General features: G+C 35.5%; 1 protein-coding gene across 3 annotated transcripts in view; it reads left to right on the top strand.

Moving 5' to 3' along the window:
- The first annotated feature begins 367 nt into the window (after window positions 1-367).
- Window positions 368-22,196, top strand: part of LOC150085048 (E3 ubiquitin-protein ligase rnf8-A-like) — a 68,649-nt gene continuing 46,820 nt past the window's right edge. For all 3 annotated transcript variants that reach the window (XM_090375732.1, XM_090375734.1, XM_090375733.1), the window contains exons 1-2: window positions 368-686; window positions 14,526-14,639. In XM_090375732.1, the coding sequence (XP_090231858.1) occupies window positions 591-686; window positions 14,526-14,639 (210 nt within the window). In that variant the 5' untranslated portion in view covers window positions 368-590. The remainder of the gene's footprint in view (window positions 687-14,525; window positions 14,640-22,196) is intronic.

The raw sequence follows: 22,196 nt of genomic DNA, 5'->3' as shown, positions 1-22,196 counted from the left end.
GTTCACATACTTAATGTCGAATAAATTATTGACACAATTTAATGTAACTTTTTTTTTTTTTTTATGTTTGTTGCATATTCATATTATTTAATCTTTTTTCCTATATATAATTAGGAATAAATAATTATTTTGATTATTAATTATTAGATAATTATTTTTCCAAAATATTTTTGTAATAGATAGCATTTTGTGTTTGTTGCTGTATGACACCAGGGAAATACTAAATTGGGTATATGGGGAATGTAAGTTAAAAATTTAAAGAGAAAATTCCGTTGAATTCTTTTAGTATCTATCTTCTTAAGACCAGTTTCAAAATTTAATTAATTTTATATTTAGATTAATGAGATTAATCTTTGCAGTCAAACCTTTCGCATTAATGAATTTGGCAGTTTCTGCTATTTGGGGATAACGTACTTGTCACGCTTTTATCCAAATATCAAAATAGTGTAACATGAATTGTGGAGTTTGGTGAGTTGTTTACTAGCAGAATGTAGATGAGGGGAGTAATATGTATGTAGTTCGTAAAAATTTAAAAGATGTGTGTCTGCCGAACATATATTGATAATTGTTACTGGAATATTAAATGAATAATGTCCGGTGTTTTGAAACCCCATAACACACAGAGAACTGAAACCTGCTTGGGAATTAGTGAAATTGTCAAACAGATTCCCCTTACAGGCTCTGAGGTGAGTAATAAGTATTGGTTTACATTTAACATATTTGCAGATTCATCTTACCAGCTCTAAGTTGATTCAAAAGTATCGATTTACACTGGCATCTTTTTTGCCAAATGAAATTTCATATTGCAGGTTTTATGCCATTCAATTAAATGGGTTGTATGTATAAAGCGTGTTAGAGAAGTCTCGCAACCTTAGCAAATTTTTTATTTCATTATTCTGATGGGTATATTATGTGATGTAATAAATATAACAAAGGACATGACTTTCAGGAAAGCAAATTTTGCCACCTTCATGTTGCTCATGCAGTTCCCACTCATTTGAAAGGCTCTGCATGTATGTTACCCCAGGGTCACAGCCATTCCATTTTATACCCGAGGAGATCTTTCAAGGTATAAAATCAACTCATCTATCATTATGGTTGAATAAGAGTGTTGGTTAATAAGGCCATCAAAAAAATAAGAACTAAACAGATAATTGATATTGTTGTCACATCATAATCTTGTCATACTATGGATTAGGTTTACTTCAGATTGTTTCTGTTACAGACATTTCAGTAATTTGTCTAAAAATGACTTGTCTGTTTCTCTGAAAATAAAATGAAAACTTCAAGGAACTGGGTGCATGCTTCATATTTTATGTCAGTGTCGCTTAAAAAAATTGAGAATGAGATAAGTAAAAAAAATGTCGCAAGATATGTGAATCATGCTAGTTTAACACTTTATTTTAAATATATGATCTTTGCTTTTAGCAACACTTGCAGTTATTGACATCATCATGAACTTGATCTGGCTTAGGTCTTTTAAGACCTGTTCCATTGTAGCTCTTGGAGGTGGTCTTGATCTTGCCATCATTGCATTAGTCGACCCACATCTCTCTTGCTTTAACTACAAACTCTGGGGTTTGTAGTTAAAAGCTAATTTTGGGATCCGGTTTGGGCTCATTCTTTCTATTAGCGAGATATATATTTTGTTAAAACTGAAAATATATTTCCATGTGTATGTATCCATAAATCAGGCCTCAGTATGGGTTGGGAGATCATTTGCCAAGTACTATAGGTTCTAATACCTCTCGTTTGGGGTTTTCATGAAAAAAAAAACTTGGTGGGGCATGTCCAGTCATTCCACCACGAGAATGGATTAAGAAGTAAAGGGATTTGCAAATATTAAAAGAAAATGAATACAGATATTTAATTTATTTACTACTTTATGGTAGTATATGCTCAAAATAATCACCTCAGAGGGCATAAATTCAAATTGAGGAAGGATGGATGTTGGATAGATGTGCGGAAATTTGCCTTTGGCCAGCGGGTGGTTGGTTGGTGGAACCGACTTCCGTCACTTGTTGTTGAAGTTGATAGCCTAAACAAATTTAAAGCTCAACTGGACAGGTATTTCGAACGAACGGAGGGGTGAAATGGGAGAGGGTTTTTTTTTTTTTTTTTTTTTGGCTGATGCTGAATAAGCTTGCTTTCTTGCATCATATGCCTCTACTAATGCTAATGCTAATGTATACAGTGAACTTGTATTCTTTAATACCCTTTTTCAGGCATGTTAAGCATGTAAGTTTAAAGCACCTGTTGTCCATGTGTCTGTCCATATGCATGTATGAACTCTTAATGGATAGATTTTCATAGAAGTTTATATTTGTATTTTCATAGAAGTTTATATTAGACCAATAGAAACAAATCATTCTTTCAGAATGATTTGTTTCTATTGGTCTAATTTCATTAAAATTGGACCAGTAGAAATCCAGCAATTATTATTTATTTATTTTTTGTACATACATAAGCTATCCATACAACATATATTGTAGCTGTATCAGTGGATATTGTTTGTTGTGTGGTGATTGTAGGAATGAATGGACGGCATGGTGTATGTCAAAAGCAAAATGCTTTGTTCTTGCATAAAAGTCATTTGATTTTTTTTTTTTTATTAAATTATATATTATTATTATTTGTTAATGCATCTGAAATGTAAGTTTAATCTTTCATCAATTTGAAAAAGGCAGTCCTGCTGTGGGCATCGACTGGTTTTTTGCTTGAATCCCTCCCAAAGTCGCGTAAAAACCTAACCTTTTTTCACTAAACAAAAATGACTACTTGAATACAAAGAAAACTCACCTCACAGAACTTGACCGGACAATCACCCCATTCTCTGGCCACGCCTGTGATGCAGTGACAAGGCGTACCCATAAAATGGAGTATTGTCATTTGCTAGACAGTTATGGGATTGTCTACTTTTTTCTTGAAAAACATTACCAATGAATTACCCAAAGAGTTTCTGGGTCTTACAGTTTGTGTATAAAGCATCAGGCTGATGTAATGTATTCACTGAACACCAAACAATTTTTAGATTGTCATTGTTTGTAAATAAGACACTAATCTTTTATCCATTTCTGTTTGCTCTTAAATATGATATCTGACAGAAAAGCAAGTGACCCAGAGGATTATGGGGGTTTAAAATGCAATTTATTATTTCAGCTATCTGAAGTTATGATCTTCAAATAACTGAAAATTATTTGGTCTCCATTTAGTAATCAGGTTTGTCTACCAAAAATCCCTTTGCTCCCAAAATAGACTGAGTCTAATGGCGACCTTCAAGTTGGTTATTGGAATGGTATGACATATTTAGGCCTTAAGTGTACTGCTCCATTTTCCTTCATTTTTAGATATAAAGCCTTGAAGTTAAATATCTGTGGAAAAATGAGGAGTTTGGATTATTGAAAAATAATTATTCTTGTTTAGTTGTACTTTTCTTTGTATGTTTTGTGTTCCAAGAAAATTGAATGTGAGGGGTAGGTAAAGTGGGGTGGGGGGGCAATGAAGATGTACCACTATCAAAATAAAGTATTTCAGTATAGGATTAATAAAACCATGGTAATGCTTGAGGTATACCGAAGGAAACATACAATGGATTTAAGTAAGAAAATACCATGTTTATTAAAAAATGGAAAAACATCAAGGGTAAACTGTGTATTACTTTTTTACGTATTAGTTTCACAAGTATTCATATTGTGAGGTAACTGAATCACCTTTATTGGGTTTCATCTTCAGTCTGTTTTGCATTGAAATAACTGTAATGAATACTTGGAATGTATGGAAATAAGTCAAGCATATCTTTCTTTTTGTGTGCATTAATCACTCGTGGCTGTGGGTATAAAAGTGAGATTGGAAGTGTTTCAAATTCTTTTGGCCTTCCACGTCCCTGAGTGGGTTTGAGATTTAGGGTGTAGAAAGTAATATCTTTATTCAATGTTTCTTTGTACATCATTATGTAAGGCTTTTGCTTTTCAAACCTTATCCATTTGATTTTGAGCCAGTTAGTCACCATTTTCTTCATTTTTTTTTCCCCTTCATGTGACAACATTTTGTAAATCTTTGATAGCTAAAAAGTCGCACTTTCATTTCAGTGCATATGAATTTTTTTTTTTTTCACCAGTGCCTTCAATTACTGCATAAATATCTTGTGGTGAATAAAGAAACTTTTTTCTTTAAATTCTTTTCAGTGAGACCAAAATCTCTGTCATTAGGTAAATATGAATGGCCAGACAGTAGAAACTTTAAATCAAATGTATCCACTCTATTGCCAAGATCTTGTGTAACTTTCATCATCATTAGTGCAATGTTAAGATTTTGATTTCGTTCTCCACATGTATCGCTATAAGCAATTAAAAATGTGTCTCGTTAGAAACAGAGTTGGAAATATGTTTCAATAAGCAGGTACCAATGTCTTGTGAACCCTGAGATCTCGAAACTTCATCCTAGAAATACGTATAAATTTTATCATTTGTTAAATTGTGACAACAAAAATTGTATACATACATATTTCTTTTATAGTAACACAGTGACATTGTTAATTTAGGAAATGATAATGCTTTCTGCTGGTCAAATGTCAATACAGGCAATACCCATATAGCATGGTACTTCTACAACATGGTTTCACTCTAACACGATTGATAAATTGCAGCAATCTCACACAGCATGGTACTTATATAACACGGTTAGAGAATTTGGTAAACCTCACATAACAGGGTATTTTTGAGCTATTGTGTGGGGGAAACCCTGCTATTATGTTGGATGTAATTTTTTAACATTTCCACTCTTTGAATCCCTGCTGTTGACTCGCTAGTCAAAAAAAAAATTTTTGAGAAATCCCTGTATTTTATTTTGTTGGGAAATCCCTGTGTTACGTTCTGTGCTGTTGAACTTGTGGAAATATCTAGATGTCAAAGTTTTATTACTACTGGATAGCACACCAGGCCATCCAAAAGATTTGTCATCCGAACGTTGAAGTTATGTTCCTACCACCACAGTTGTACTGGGTTAATACAACTTCTTGCATTCAGTCGTTAGATCAAGACATTACATCCACCTTTAAAACTCATTCCATCAGAAAATCGTTACAATGAATTTTCCAAAAAAAATTGATTCCTAATCTATTGAAGTATTGAAACATTTCTCAATTGTGGACTGTATCAGAATCATAGCTTTATCGCTGAAAGAAGTAAAACCGTCAGCGTTAAATGCGTGTGGAAAAATGTATGGCCAGAATCAGTTCATTCAGGAAATATGATCGAACTGACAGAAAACGGAATTGGTGCGATAGTAGAACTTGCTATGTTGGTAGTAGGGGAAGGTTTTGACGTTATGACTACTGAAGTCCTCCTGGGCAGCACAGTTGATAGAATTGCCCCCACACCGGCTGGAAAAGGCCAGAGTTTGAATCCTGTCAATCAAAAGAGGAATTTTTTATGGGTCTTTTTCACAATGTGCCCGAGTTAGTCGGGTGAGGATAGCATGGTTTTTTCTCCCTGAAACTCTGGTTTTTCGTCCAGCAAAACAGAAAATTGACCTTGGGACACACGCAATTTATAGACAATATACACAGAGTAACATGGTCTTAGTCTTCAATGCTCCAAAAAAAATAAAAAAAGATATGATGACTAAAGACGTTCAAGAATTACTGATAGAAAAAGAAGCTGGCATAGCAGACTTGGTGCAAATGCCATTGGAGGTAAAATGAAATCAATTCAGATGATGATATCGCAGATAAATTCTACACTTCCAAATTTTATACTAAAAAGCATAGGGAAAGGCATGAAGTTAGCCGAGCAATTGGAATCTTATTTTTTGAATGCAGATTCTTGAATGAAAGGAGCCCAAAGTTCAAAAGGGAGCTTCAAAAATGCTTAGTTCCATACAATGAAATTCACAAAGATTTATCAAACAAAAGCAAACAAACCCAATTACTGATATTTTTAAAGAGAGCAGAAGATACACGAAATCTAGAATGGTGTATTTTTGTTAGTTTTGTTAACATTTTATTAATGAAATAGTGTATTTTTGTTAACATTTTGTTAACGAAATAGTGTATTTTTGTTAACATTTTGTTAACGAAATAGTGTATTTTTGTTAGCTTTTGGAATGTAACCCCCCTTTTGTTACCTGTACTAATTTTTACGAGGGTTACCTGTACTAATTTTTTGGAACCTTCTTTTTTGTATATGCCCTCTGATGCCATTGCTGACCTAGCAGCCTCAGCTTTCCTCAAATTCAAATCCTTTTCAGTTTTCAACTTGCTTTCCCTCATTCTTATTACAAGCTTGAATTTGGAATTTTAACTGATCACAAGTGCTGCAGGTGTCTTTATGTGGTTGCCGAAATTAAAGTCTTCACGGAACACTTTTCAATAAATGTGCTCCTCCACAAATGATTTGTTTTCAGACTTGCATTTATCCATATACAAGCTATACATTTTAGCCAGAGTGAGATCGGGATTTAAATATTGCTTATTGGGATTATCTTCCCTTTCATAATGACTTTCTGAAGCGAGAAAGCTTCTGATGTGCTCCTTAACATCATAAATAAGTGGTTCTAGTACACGTTTCCTATTTTCAGATTTACCCCTTGCATTAATGTGAGGTGTGCCTTCCTCTTTACTCTTTATCCAACAGTCTAGCAAGATGGCCATTGAAAACACAAAATGTATTAAAAAAAATAGTTTGCAAACAATTAAACTTATGCTATCTATCTCCAATCTATATTCATTCATAGAGCTTTTCTTCATTCCAGAACAGTCTTTTGGGCATCGACATTGAACTGGATAACAGGTGCATAATCTTCAAAACAGTTACCCATTCAGGTAACTGTTTTGAAGAATCAAATCACCTATGGTCCAGAATTTTTCAAATAATTGTTTTCTCAGATTTTCTGGAACCTTACCAAAACATTTACATAGGCATTGGCAGTCCACATTTCAGATGATTTTACATGGAACAATTTTACCACTTTTTGTAGTGTAGGACTCTCCACTATTCCTTTTTTTTTTTTCCTAACATTTCCTTTGTACATTTCTTCTTTTCTTTTGTGCCTTCTGCTATGATTACGCTTTCTTGTATCATTGTTCATCTCATTATTAGATGTGCTAGGACCAGTCTCAGCAAGTAGAATTTCATCTGCAGAAGTTGCTTCACCTGAACTAGTTTCTAAATGGGAGGAAAAAAATCCCCCAAAAAAAAACCCAATATTAATACAATGCACATTATTTTGATAATGGTACATATCCATTGTCACCCTCTACCTTCCCCCTACCCTCACATTCAATTTAAATATTAAATAATATATATTAATGATAGCCAAAACATAACATAATTTATATAGTCAATATAACCTCAAAATTTGTGCTTCATTTCTTACCAGAAAGTTTTAATATACTATTGAGAAAATAATCAGAGATTTATAATTACCTGAAGGCATTTCAAAATCTGTATCCATATCTTCATCATAAACCTTATCTGAGTCACTTAAATTGTCTCCAATCACAATTGAATTACTCATTCTTTTTTCAAGCAGAACTCACTTGAGGAGTTGTACCACTGTTAACATAACTCATATTCAAGTTTCACTAACTAGCCTGCATTGTGCTGCACTCTACCAGTGAAAAAATGATAATGGAGCTATGCCCCTTACAAAATAAATAGAATGCTTATCAGTGATTCTGAAAATGTGATTAACTCCAATTTTATAAAAAGTAGAGTTATACCAAGCAACACAGAGAGGTAACCTTTCATAGATGTTGAATTCATCCTAACAGTCAAGAAGGTTTTGCTTACAGCTCGTGGTCTTAGCCACCTACATCACCAGAAAGAACTCAAGTTTATATTCAGTACTTTCATAAAAAAATGGATAATCCTCCATAGACAATAGACAGATTATATTAAAAAATATAATCACAGCTACTACCATAACCATCATTTTTGTTACAAGCTGAAGCAGCAAGATTACCAGGTTATCTTTTAGGTATGTTGTCAAGGTGTATAACATCCATATCTCTCAAGTACCTAATTAGATCCTCATTCCAGCAAATATTAGGGATATAGTTTACCAGTTGAAAATGTGGGAGCAGCAATGCAGTATATATTGTGCACTGGTAGGAAGACACACACACACACACACACACACACACACACACACACACACACACACACACACACACACACACACACACACACACACACACACAGAACAACAAAAGAATGAAGATAATTTTACCAGAATCCTTTACCAAGGTTGCTTACTCCTGTATGCTGTCACTGCTGTAACAATTGAACTTCCAAAATCGCAGCCTGTTATCTAGTGTCATTCAGTTGTTTTAGGAAAATAAGCAAATCCAGCAGTCCACCCAAGAATAGGAAAATAAAGTGTTCTTGTGTGCTGTTTGTCCAACTAGCATCAAAGCTTATTGTGCAGAGCAAAGTCAACTGAGAGCCATAAAAGTTTTTACTGTGCTTCAACCTCATGGAAAAATTTGCTAGACAGTTATGGGATTGTCTACTGCTTTCTTGAACAATATTGCCCAAAGATTTTTCTGTATCTTAAGATTTGTGCATAAAGCGTTAGCCTGATGTAATGCATTCACTGAACACTAAACAACTTTTAGATTGTCATTGTTTGTAAACTAATCTTGCATCCATTTATATTTTCCCTTAAATATGATGGCTAATACAAAAGCAGGTGGCCCCAAAGGATTATGGTGGTTTAAAATTCAATTTATTATGGCAAAAATTTCATTATTAGAGAAATCTGACAGTAGGAACTTGGTGAAGTGACTTTTTGAAACATACGGTGTTTCAGACAGTCGCCTTTTAAACTCTTCAGTAAGGTCTCCTTGTAAGTGCATAGTTTCCAGATGCTGCATTTTTCTGGATTGAACTTTTGTCCTTTACTAAACTTGTTGCTCTTCTCTGCACCTGTTTCAACATATCCATGTCCTTCCTTAAATGAGGCCAGATCTGTATGCAGTACTCAAGGTGCAGCCTAACTATTGCCTTATATAATGAGACAATCACCTTGTCCCTGTTGGACAAATTCCTTGTATCTTATTGACAGAATCCCATGAGCTGTTCTAGCTGCCTGTCTACACTGCTCAGAAAACTTCATGTCAGACTGTACAATTATCTTCAGGTCGTTTTCTTTCTCCATTCTGTGTATGGTACCACCCAATTGCTATGCTGTTCTGTGATTACTGCCTGCCATATGCAGTATCTTGCATTTTTTTTAAATTTTAAACCTCAATTGCCACTTCTCAGCACACCTGGCCAATTTTTCTAGGTCTTGTTGCAGCACCATACCTTAATTTCTGTTATTAATCACTCAGCCAACCTTTATTCATCAGTAAAATTTGACATTAAACTTGATAAAATTTCATTAATTTTGTTAATAAATATTGAAAACAGTAAAGGGCACTAAACCTTGAGGGACTTCGCTGATAACATTAGTCTATGAAGAGCAGTGCCCATTAATAGTCATTCTCTGCCTTCTGTGTTGCATATGGGTAGCAGTAATCCCAGAGTAATGTACAAACTGTGCAGTACTACACTCAGAATAGAGGAAGCAGTCATAAGGAGGTGATTACCCCATTGTACAAGGCACTGGTTAGATTGCATCTTAAGCAATTAAGCATGATACTGCAAATCAAGTCTGTAGGCCTCATTTTAGTAAGGATGTAGATCTTTTGGAATGAGTGCAGAGAAGGGCAATGAATTTGGTGATATGGTAGGCACCTGCGAGGAGATCCGATTGAGGTGTTTAAGGCTTTGAATGGATTGTGTAAGCTCATTGCTGATGGCATTCTTTCGTTTGCTGAGATTACACATATGAGTGTGCATAAATTCAAATTGAGGAAGGATGGTTGCAGGATAGATGTGTGGAAGTTTGCCTTCAGCCAGCAGGTGGTTGACTGTTGGAATAAATTTTCATCTATTGTGGGAGTGAGTAGTTTGAATAAATTCAAGGAAGAATGGAGGGGATGGACAGGTGATGTGGGAAGTTTTTTTTTTGGTTGATGCTGTATGAGTTTGCTTTCTTGCATCATTTGCCACTACTAATACTAAAGCACCATCCCCTTATCCATAGAAGTAACTTGCCATCAATGCTACTCTACTCCAATTTGTATAGCAGCCTTTCATCTGGAACAGTATCATAAGCTTTTGCTGAAATCTAAGTATATGATGTCAGAATTTTCAGATTTACTATTTACTATTTCCTTTGTTACTATGTTGTAGTAGCTAATCAGATTGATCCGGCAAGATCTTCCCTTAAAGAATCTGTGATTGTTGTATAGCCGTGTTCTGTCAGGATGATCCTGCATTACTTTTTTGATCACTGACACCATTATTTTCCCTATAACAGCAATCAGACTTATAGGCCTATAATTTCTCCCTTCACTTCTCCCTTATGTTCCCTTTATGAATAGGGAGACATTAGCATGTCTCCAATCCATAGGTATCTCCCCTGAATCCAAGGATGTTCTTATAACTGTGCCTATAGGGTTATTTACTTCTTATATTAAAAGAAACAAATAGGGTTATTTGTTTCTTTTAATATAATCACAAAATCATTCAACTCTCAGTTATAAGTTGGTATATATTTCTGGTTTTCCCATTCCTAAACATCTCATGTGTGAATGTAGATGCAAAATATTTATTAATTTTTTATGCCATTTATATCTAGTGGACCAGTGTGGTTCATTCTTTTCCTTCTACTATTAACATAAACACAGAATTCTTTTCTATTTTTCTTTTTACTTGATAATTTGTAATCATCCCATACATGTTTCTTCTCTGTCACTAGTGTCATCAGTTCATCTATCATCCATTTAGGTCTAAACCTTAAATAGTATATTGTAGTTAGTATGAACATCCGAGTTACTTCTACAATTTTCCTGAATTATTCTCATTTCGAATTTTCAGTTGGTATCACTGAAAAGAATTTTCAACTGGCCAAGGTGATTGTAGTCACCTTTATGAAAGCAAAATCCCTTCCCTTTAGCCTTGGCAGTAATTACATCTTTATGTAAATTTTATATCAGTACACTGTGGTCACTGAAACTTAGTGGTTCTTTTATCTGTAGATACTTAATGCATGAAGAGTTACTGTTAATTATCATATCAGGAGTATTGCTTTCTCGTGCTATCTCTGTCTCTAACATCTGGTGTCGAAAGTGGTCATGCAATAAATCCAGAAAGGTTTTGCTGCTGTTCAAGTGACCATTCCACAAGTTTCAGTCAATATCTTGAAAGTGAAAGACCCCCATTATGAAACATTCTGATTTACTGGCCCACTCTATTTGTCAGTGTAGTGCTTGATTATTCTTATCACAGTCATTTGGCCTATAATGTTTCCCTGGCCTTATTTTTGTTTTTCTAGGTTATGTCATACCAAACTGACTTAGAATTACACTGTTCACCTATATCAACTGGATGAGGTGCCTTATCTGTGCACTTCTTAAACTGAGCATAACTTCTTCTGCCCTCCTGTCTGTCTGACCTTTCTCAAAATGTTGTGCTCTCCATATTCAAATTCCATCCTCCCTCCCCCATATCTGATTGGTACCATGTTTTTGATATTCTTAGTGTCCAATTGACCTGACCAATATTTCAAATTCCTCAAATTTATTTACTATACTCCTGGCATTAGTATATCCTAATAATCCGAACACCTGTCTCTGCTCCTAATAACTCCAACACATCCCACATAATTGCTTGTCCCGTAAGGGCCACCAGCAGGCCTTGTTATCCCTAACATTTTGTTTTCCTGGCCGCTGTGTGTCCCAGTATAAATAGTGTAAGAGTCAGTTTCATCTCTGTATGTGACTGCTATAAAACTGTCTATGTTCCTCCCCCTGATAACAGCTAGCTGTTTTCTGATCCACTTAACACTATCTCGATAACATCAGCACTTGTTCTTGCACCCCTTCTATTTAAGTGTATTCCATCCCTATAAAAACAGGCTCTTGTTAACAAACAGACCATGCTGAGAAAAACTTTGTCTGATGGGCCTTGTATGCTTTCTGCAGGACCAAACTGATCGACAAGGATTTAATTCTCAATCTGAATTGATTCTCAATATGGCTACCGAAATCTGAAAAATTCCGATATTCAGCAAGGATCATGTCACAAGGTTTCCAGATTTGGGCAGGTAAAATCTTGTTTTCTGCAAGCAATGCAAGGAAGCAAGCAGCATATATACACTGTATATATATATATATATATAAAATTTCCCACATCATCTATTCATTCCTTTTAGTAATTTGTATAGACATTCCTTGGATTTATTCAATACACTGTTATAACACCAGATAGAACTTTGTTCCAACACTCAGTTACTGCCTGTCTGAAAGCAAATCTTTGCACATCTTTTCTATAACCATCCTCTTTCAGTTTAAATGATGTCCTTGTGTGTGTGTGTGTGTGTGTGTGTGTGTGTGTGTGTGTGTGTGTGTGTGTGTGTGTGTGTTGCTGAGCAAGAGTTAGGCTGCCATCAGAATTTCAATTATTGACTATTTATTTAAGGCCTAAGCACTTCAGTCGGGTCTCCTTACAGGTGCTTAGTTTACAGATGCCACAATTTGCACAACTGGATAGGTTATATGTGTTTTTGGTTAGAGTATCCTTTTGTGTCCCTGCCTGCTCTTTTCTCTGCCTGCTCTAACAGCTCTACATCTTTCTTAAGGTGGGTCTTCTAGACCTGGGTGCAATACTCAAGATGTGGTATTGTTTACCTAACTTATTAAAAAAGTATGTAAAGTATTCTGATTTTCAGATTACTTGAGTTTGAAAACACTTTTGGAATCTTTTATATTGAAGTTTTAATCATAGGGTGCTTCACTAATGGGTAGGTGGTATATAGGCCTTTATGAAAGCAAAAACCCTTCCCTTAACCCCTGATGGTAGTTACCTCTGAGTAAATCCCACTTCAGCACACTGTGATCACTGTCACCTAGTGGTTCCTTTATCTGCAGATTCCTAATGCATGAAGAATCACTACTGATAATCAGATCAAGAGTATTACTCGCTCTAGTTGCCTACTGAGCATGCTGCTGTAGAAAACAATCATCCAATAAATCCACAAAAGCCTTGCTATTGTGTGAGTGACCAACCCACAAATTCCAGTCAATATCTGGGAAATTAAAATCCACCATTATAAGACACTCGGATTTACTGGCCCACTCTATTTCTCTGTACAATTGCTCATTATACTCATCAGATTCATTTGGCCTATAACACACACCTACTCTCATTTTTCCTTTCCCAGTGCTTATGTCACACCAAACAGACTCAACATTGCATTGTCCACCAACATCAATTGGATGCACTTCCTTAGATTTTTCTTAACTAACAGCATAACCCATCCTCCCTTTATGTCCTGTCTATCCTTTCTGTACACATTGTACTCCCCAAATTCCAGTTCTGCACTGCTTATGTCTGTGTGACACCATGTCTCTGATATTCCAACAATATCTGCCTTTGATGTCTTGACTAGAACTTCAAGCTCGTCGAATTTATTAACTGTACTCCTAGCATTGGTGTACATGCAAGTATACATACACCTGTTTCTATTCTTAGTTACCCTAACACAGCCCATGTATTTTTTTGTTCCACTACTACTCCCAGCAGTCCTGGAAATCCCCATTAACTTTCTTTCCAGGCTGCTGCTCAATTGCATTTCAATAGAAGTAGTGCAAGAATCACTTTGACTTCTGCCAGCGGCTGCTGTTAATCTATTAATCCATGTATGCCCCCAAGCTAGCAGTTTTCCGACCCACCCAACTCTGCCTCAATAGCATCAGCAAATATTCTTGCACCCTTTCTATTTAAGATTTGATTCTCATCCCTGTAGAAGCAGTCTCTCCTGTTAACAAGTACAGACCAGGCTGAGAAAAATTCTACTCCTTGAGCCTTGCACAATCTCTCCAGGGCCGAATTGATTGACAAGGCTTTTATCAGTGCACAGAGATGGTCTGGCAGTCTGGGTAGGCATAATATAGAACATGTGCTAAACAGCAGTGTTTCACCTTTTAAACAAAGAGTAGACTGATCTTGTGGTGATGCCACATATATACTTAAAAGCAATGTGATACCAGGCAACTCTTAAAAGGTGGATTTCATGCTGCTGTGAGGCATAAGACTATAACTTTTTTGTGTGCCTGTAGTGTTGTATCTGTTAGAGCAAAACTGTTTACATAAACTGTATATGCTGAAGACAAAAAAGGACAAGGTACTTTTTATTAATATTCACTAGGCCAAATAACTTTGGTTATTGTATAAAATTTTGAAACGGTATCGGTTTGTAATACAGCACTAAAGCAACTCATTGAGTCCTTGCCTCACAAAACGAGAGATCACATTTGCAAGTTTTTGTTTTCAAAAAAAGCTGGGGAAAGCCTAATTTATTGGATGGCCTGATTTATTAAAAGACCTATTTATTAGTTATAACAGTAAAGGTATATAACAGTAAATTATTCTGCTTTCAGTTAATATTTCATGACAAAACAATTACTTTTGTAGGTAACAGTTGGAAGAGATAATGAAGCATCAATTCAGATTCGGTCAAGGAATGTTTCTCGATGTCATGCTATCTTCAAATGCATGGACAACAGGTGGTATGTTAAAGACAGTAAGGTAAGTAAAATGAAATTGCCTCATTTTACCTCAGAAATGAAATCTGACCTCAGAATGAAATGAAATTTCATTCTGAGAAACCTCATTTTACCTCAGAAATGAAATCAGAAATGAAACCTCATTTTACCTCAGAAATGAAATCAGAAATGAATTGCCTCAGAAATGAAATCTGCTAACTTTTGAAATGTATTTTGAAATGTAAAAGTTCCTTGAGGTAGTTGCTCCCAGGATAGTAGTAAAGTCAGTTTAAAACATGCAAGGTTCAAAGTTGGTTCACTGCATATTTATGCTAAAAATATTAAAGCAACTGTATATATGACCAGCTCATCAACAGGTCGATGTGGTTGTCACATCATTATTATAGGTAGATTTACACTAAACATCAACTGTTACATGGTAGTTTACACATTTTTAGTAATATTAGTACATTACAAGCTGTAACGTACTGACATGCTATACATGTTACAAAACATGTATAGCATGTTGTACAACTTTTGTCACTCAGTCTGCATTGATAGCATTTACAGTGATGGACAAATAACTGCATCACTTGTGAATTTTGCAAATAATGTGTTTTGCGCTGCATTGTGGGTTGCAGGAATGTTCGAAATGCATTTGTTAGAAGGGATATATATCTCTGTGAATGAAATCGAATAAAAAGACTCCATGTGATATACCTAATTGCCATAAATATCTTCCCAAAGGATAAAATGCGTAATTAATGTAAATATGAGAAATCATGCAAATGGCAATCATTACAACCAAGCATACATTTTATTGCATTTACGTGTACAAACTGAAATGGCAAGTTAACGTAATAGTATTACGTACTGTAAATCAGCAAAATAAGTCCTCAATATTTTGTTGTTCTTCCTCGAGCTGCAATGACCTGGCATAGAGTTAATCAACTTCTGATATATGGTTGCCCACTTTTGTGATACCACACCCTTACAGTGCTCTTCTACAGCTAAATCTTACTTGTTGGCTTCTTCTGAGCAATTTTAGACTACACTATGTACCAGCAATTTTAAATAGGGTTCAAATTTACACTGTTCCCGGGCCAGTCCAACCCTGTAATGCCAGCATTTCTGAGGTATGACTGCACCTTAAGGGAGAAAAACGAGGGAAAACATTGGTGTAAGTATGTTTTAAGCTTGTGAGACAAGAAGACAAACTCATCATTAAATCTAAATAGCATAAAACTTACCAATTTAGCTGTGTGGCAAGGTGCTGAGTCCTGTTGAAAAATGCAGTTTTGGGCATCTGTTTGGTGATCCTAATAACGAGTTTCAGGCACTCCTCCAAGATAGCAGTGTAGGTTTCTGCATTCACCGTTCCATTAATAAACTTAATTCGCCCCACCCATTTGCTTGTTATGCATCCCCAGACCATCTGACCAGTGGTCAACTTTACAGTTGGTGTTATGCAGTCAGGATGGTATGCCTCTGATTTTCGTCTTCTGACATATTGCTTCCCATCTGAGCCATGTAGGTTGAATTTCGATTCATCAGAAAAGATGACGATCCCCCATTGCTCTTTTGTCCATGAAACATGCGTTTTAGCCCAAGCAAGTCTCTTCTTTCTCATTTGTTGGGTCAACAAAGGCTTCTTGGGCCAATAGGCATGCAGACTACATTCTGAAAGCTGTCTTTGGATAGTTCGTGCACTTGTTTCAACACCAGAGGCCATCTCAAAGTCCAGTTTTAGATTAGGAGTACTAGCATGGTGATTATGAAAGCATAGCCATTTCAAATATCGATCTTGGGAAGGCATAGTCACTCTCTTGTGGCCTGATCCAGGTCTTCTTTTCACATCACCGGTTTTACGCTTGAATTTCAGCACCCAGGATACTGTTGACTGGTGGCAGCCTATTTTATCAGTGATAGCACACATAGAAAGCCCTTCCTGGGACAGAGCAACAGCCACACTTTTTTTTTTTTTCTTGGTGTCAACTGAACATATGGAGCCATGCTTACACCGCCGCAAAACAGGATACTAATGAGCTTGTATACCCTTCCAACGCCATATTTATAGAAATGGCTGATGCAACAACTTGCAATTACTGTCTGATGCAATAGAAGTGTTATATGATGCAATACCTTTGCAACAAACAAAATGACTAATCAAACAGTATCTTATACATTTCTCTACAAATGTTACTTTTTTTAAGGTGTTGCAGTTTTTTTTCCCGCCACTGTATTTGGTTTCAAGTGGATGATGAGAGATGCTAGTTGAATGTGCAGTTTTTGTTGAAATTAGTATACTAACAAAGAAAAGAAGGAACAGTATAAAGAATGTGGATGAGAAAATTCTTTCCAGAATGACAAAGTGGGAACGAATCAGAAATGACTAGTTTTCGAAATGGAAACAGGTCTTAGAAATTTTGTGAGAACATTACCATGTAATTTGAAAACACTTATGATGCTATTAAATCTATGAAGTTGTTTAACCTGTGCACATTTTGCTACCTGCTGGTCATCTTTTGATACCACTTTGTTATCTTGCATCTTGAGATCCTTTCATAATTTATGTACATTGTTTAAATATTAAACCATGTATATCAGTTTGTTTTAATGCGTGTAAAACTTTAAGTAGGGATTCACAAGGAATATGTAAAGATAAGCATCTAAAATATATAAAAATCTGTTACAAAGTAATATATTTTTTGTTGTATGTATTTTATACTATATTTAGTGAAATTAAATTGTGAGTAGTAGGATAGGGAAATTGAAAACAACAACAAAAAATACGTATATAATGTGTGTCTGCACACATATGCACAGTAAAACCTCATAAATTTTGCATTAAAAAAGCTGAAATTCTCAAAAATTCAGATTTCTGATTAGAAACTAAAACTGAATTTACTAATCATACAATTTCAAAGCCACTAGCTGTGGCCTTGCTCCTATTTAATTTCTTTGATGGATATCAAATTGCCAACTGGATGACTGTGTTGTTTATAATGGGTTTCCGGATAACAGGTTTGTCTTTAATGTGAGCAGTTTAACTTTAATGTGAGCAGTTGTTCAAGTCCAAGCTTTGAAGCCTGAGTTTAAATCAACTCAGGACTGAGTTGATTTAAACTCAGTCCTAAAAAGACTGAGTTGATTTAAATTGCTAATATTGTTTTTTTATAAATAACATCACCAAAAAGGTGAATTAAGGTGCCATTGTGATAGCTGTTTTGGGACTTAATTGTTTTTCATGAGAAAACATGTTTACCACTAAAGGCTGGCCACAGAGGCCAGCCTTTAGTGGTAAACATGTTGACATGAATAATGTACCAAGTCCAAGTAAGCAGTCAAGTAGTGCATGAAAGAAAATATCCACTTAAACACAAAACAAAGGTTTTGTGCACCTTAAATTTAGTACTAGGTTACAGTGTATACCACAGTGTATATGGTATACACTGTTTTTATAAATGGCAACACAAAAAAAAGCGTTTGAAAAACTAGATAAGAGATGGCAGCACATACCAGAAAAAGTTCAGGACAATTCATACATAAAAGGACACATTATTGGAAATGTACTTGAAATACTCCAGGTGAGTATGGGCTTGGCAAACCCAGGGTTCTTAGCTGGATATCTTCATTCTTCTGTTTTTTGGTGATTCCTTTCTACTTCTGACTCTTGCTGTCTCTCTCTCTCTCTCACTCAGGGTAACTCGTGAATTTTTTTTTTTGGCTGGTGCAGCATAAGCCTCAGGCTTCTTTGCATCATGAGTCACAAATATGGAATTCTAGGCTAAACATGAGTCACAAATATGGAATTCTAGTCTTCAAAAGAATTCATGGGAAAAAGTTGTTCTTGCCAGAACACTGATTGATCACACCCTTGCATCTTTCTTCTCATGATTATCCTATTATTCTTTGTGAACTGTGAAACACATCCTGATAGACTGCTTGTACTGCCAAACTGAGAGGATTATACCCTCTTATTATATTTAATCTTTAGCCTTTGCACCTTGTCAAATTTATCTGTGCAGTTAGCACTGTCACCTCATAGGAAACAGTACTAGCTTAATTCTTAAGTTACCTGATTGAAACATATTCATTTATATGATTGTTTTTAATTAATCCTTATACTTCTTTCTTTCAATAGCACATGAACAGGCATGATGCGGCCATTGAAACTGTAGCATCATTATACCTTAATCACAATAACAAGAAACCTTGAAGTCATTGTCAGTTTCTGGAAAGATCAAAGTGTCCCCAAGACAAACTGAATGCAGAAATTTTTACAATTTTTAGTTCTGTACTAAAATTGATGTATTATTCCTTAAACTGTGTTCTGAAGATTAGTTTGTCTGTTTTGTGCAGTCGAAAAATAAATTTTCTTGAGGGGGGGGTTGTTATACTAAAGTCCAAGATGCTTTTTGATTCTATCATGCTTGGAGTCTCATGAATATTAAAGCAGTTTAGCAGAGCAGTTTTCTTTTATTTGTCTTTGTTGTTATTTGGTTTTTAGGAGCATTAGCAGCTAAGGCCATATTTCTCCGGGGATATGCGGTGGTCATTCCCTGACCTTTCCGTATTTGGTGGTCACGGGCTCGAACCCCGGCCTAATCAAGAAGCGGGTGCTATGCACTGCTGCTCTTGCCTATCTGGCTACGGAGGTGCCCATTTGTCTATGTAATGTATGGTATAATTTTTTTCAGTGACATACCAGTGGCATTTTTTTTTTTTTATTCTATTGGGATAAATGATTTTATTAAAGCAAAATAAATTATTTCACCTTTACACTATTTAGATTTTTGAATAATACAGTCAGTTTTGCTATAACACGGTACATGTGTTCCTAACAATCTCCGCATTATGGAATTTTGCGCATTAAAAATAAGCAGGGCTTACGGAAAAATAGGGATAAGGGCAGAGCACTTAAAAAAAATGTTCAGTGTGGTAAGTAAAACACTAAACAAATTACAAAATCCAATAAAATTGCTAACAGAGGTTTAAACATCTTAAATTTTTAATAAATAAATAAATATAACAGTAAATATAGCACTGTAATATATACATAGTAATTCTGTTCACTGACTTTTTTTTTGGATTGTAAAATTTAAAACATTAAAAAAGATAAGTAATCAATAACGATGAACACTGCACCCACAAATATCATAAGTGAGGTATGCAGTAACTATTTTTGTGGATTAAAAATAGGAATGAACAGAAGATTCTGAAAATTTATTCATGTTTCTTATATGATTGAAGATTTCATGGAAGGGGGAAACACATTTCATCATAAAAACAAAGAATTCCAGCTATCGGTATTTTAACAAATGCAATATGATTGAGTTTACTACCCGTTTATAATTAGATTGCACTACAGAAAAGCCCAATAAACTGGAACTGCAAATTGTTTTTATTGTTTTGTGGTAATGACCTCCAGAAATGTACTCCTCTGCTCACGCTATCACCCTTCATGAAATTTCTATTTGAACTGAAAAGTGTGAGCTCCTGAAAACATGAGTTGGCCTACAATATCTTGTGAATACAGCGAATGACAACAGTGTGTCTCCGATCAATACAACTACATTAAATGGGAAATATAGCTGTCATACATTTGACATAGTAATAATAGTAATAGAGGCATGTGATTCAAGAAACCAAGCATATGAGCTTATGTAGCATCAGCCAAAAAAAAAAAAAATTCACACAACCATTCCCTCTAAATGTTTGTCCAGTTTCTTTTTGAATTTATTTAAGCTATCAACTTCCACAATGACAGATGGAAGTTTGTTCCAGCAATTAACCATCCGCTGGCTAAAGGCAAATTTCCGCACATTTATTCTACAACTGTCTTTCCTCAATTTGAATTTATGCCTCCTTCGATTCATAATCTGAGCAAGCAGAAAAATTCAGAGTGTTCAATCCATTCGCCTTATACACACCTCAATCAGATCACTTCGCAGGTGCCTAGTCTCCAGCTGCTGCAATTTGCAGAACTTAAGCCTCTCTTGGTAAGAGGACCCCTTTGTTCCCCTCACCAATCTTGTTGCTCTTCTCTGTATAGGCTCAAGCAAATCTACATCCTTCCTAAAATGAGGCTTCCAGACCTGTATGCAGTGCTCAAGGCATGGCCTGACCATTGCCTTATACAAAGGGATAATCACCTTTTCCTCGCTAGCAAAATTCCTGTATATCATTGACAAAACCCCATGACCTGCTCTTGCAGCCTGTCTGCATTGCTCAGAAAACTTCATATCTGACTGCACAATTACTCCCAGGTCTTTCATTTTCTACCACCCTAAGCGTAATACCACACAGTTGGTATGTTCCTGTGGGATTACTTCTACCCATATGCAGGACTTTGAATTTGTCAATGTTAAACTTCAATTGCCACTTCTCAGCCCATCTGCCCAAATTTTCTAGATCCTGTTGCCATAGCACACTGCTATTACTGTTATTAACAGCCCTGTCAACCTTTGTATCATCTGCAAACTTTGACACTAAGCCTGATATACCTTCATCAATATCAATGCTAAATATACAAAACAACAGTGGGCCCAACACCGAACCCTGTGGGACTCCACTAATAACATTAGTCCACGAAGAAGCAGCATCCATTGATTACCACTCTGTCTTCTCCCACTCAACCACCCTATTATCCATTGTAGCAACTTACCCATAATACCGTTCTGCTCCAATTTGTACAGTAGTCTTCCATGTTTAACAGTGTCAAAAACTTTCCTGAAATCCAAGTATATGATATCAAAATTATTTTTTGCATCCAGTTCCTTTGTAACCACATCATAGTATCCAGTCAAATTTGTCAGATAAGACTTACCCTTAACAAACCCATGCTGTCTGAATTATTGCTTCAGTCTTGTCTAGATGACAAGACTAGATGACTATTTTATTTTACCCAGAACAGAAGTTAAACTAACTGGTCTGTAATTACTTGTGTCACCCTTTGTGAATTGGGGATACATTTGCACATCTACAATCTGTGGGGGACTTCCCTTGAGTCCAAGGATGCTCTCATAATTATGGCTAAAGGTTTGCTTAGTTCCTTTGCCACCTCCTTTAATATAACTGGATAGATTCCATCCACCCCAGGTGCTTTTCTTATGTTTAACTTCAATTTCTCCTCCACTTTGCTCTCAGATATTACAAAATAATTAAGCACCCTGTTACAATTTGATAAACTTCTGGCATTTTCCTTCCTTAATAACTCCTCATGTGTGAATGTAGATGCAAAATACTTATTTTTTAAGCTTCGTAAACTTGTATATATTGCTGTGCAGGTCACTACGTTCAGTTTTGTGCCAGGTTTTGCATTCACCTGGTGTTACTCGCAGAAGAAATCGTGCATGTGGTATCGCGAAAATCCCTTTATGCTTGCATTGTTCCCTAATATATCAGTCGCGTTAGAGCAAATTTGCGTTGCCAAAATGCGTGTTATAGCAGAACTGACTGTACATACTTATACTATTTAAAAGTGTAAATCATTAGCAAAAATGTAAGCATAAGAAAGGCATGCTCCCAAATGGGAGCTTAATGATTAAAGATGCTATTGTATTAAAGAGTAATAAAATTACATATTTTGTAAATAGTT

This window comes from Mastigoproctus giganteus, chromosome 6, assembly GCF_048544385.1.
Source record: "Mastigoproctus giganteus isolate SK-2022 chromosome 6, ASM4854438v1, whole genome shotgun sequence".
Classification (NCBI taxonomy): Eukaryota; Metazoa; Arthropoda; class Arachnida; order Uropygi; family Thelyphonidae; genus Mastigoproctus; species Mastigoproctus giganteus.
The sequence above is the reverse complement of the archived record's forward strand: the minus strand, read 5'-3'. Positions and strand labels throughout refer to the sequence as shown.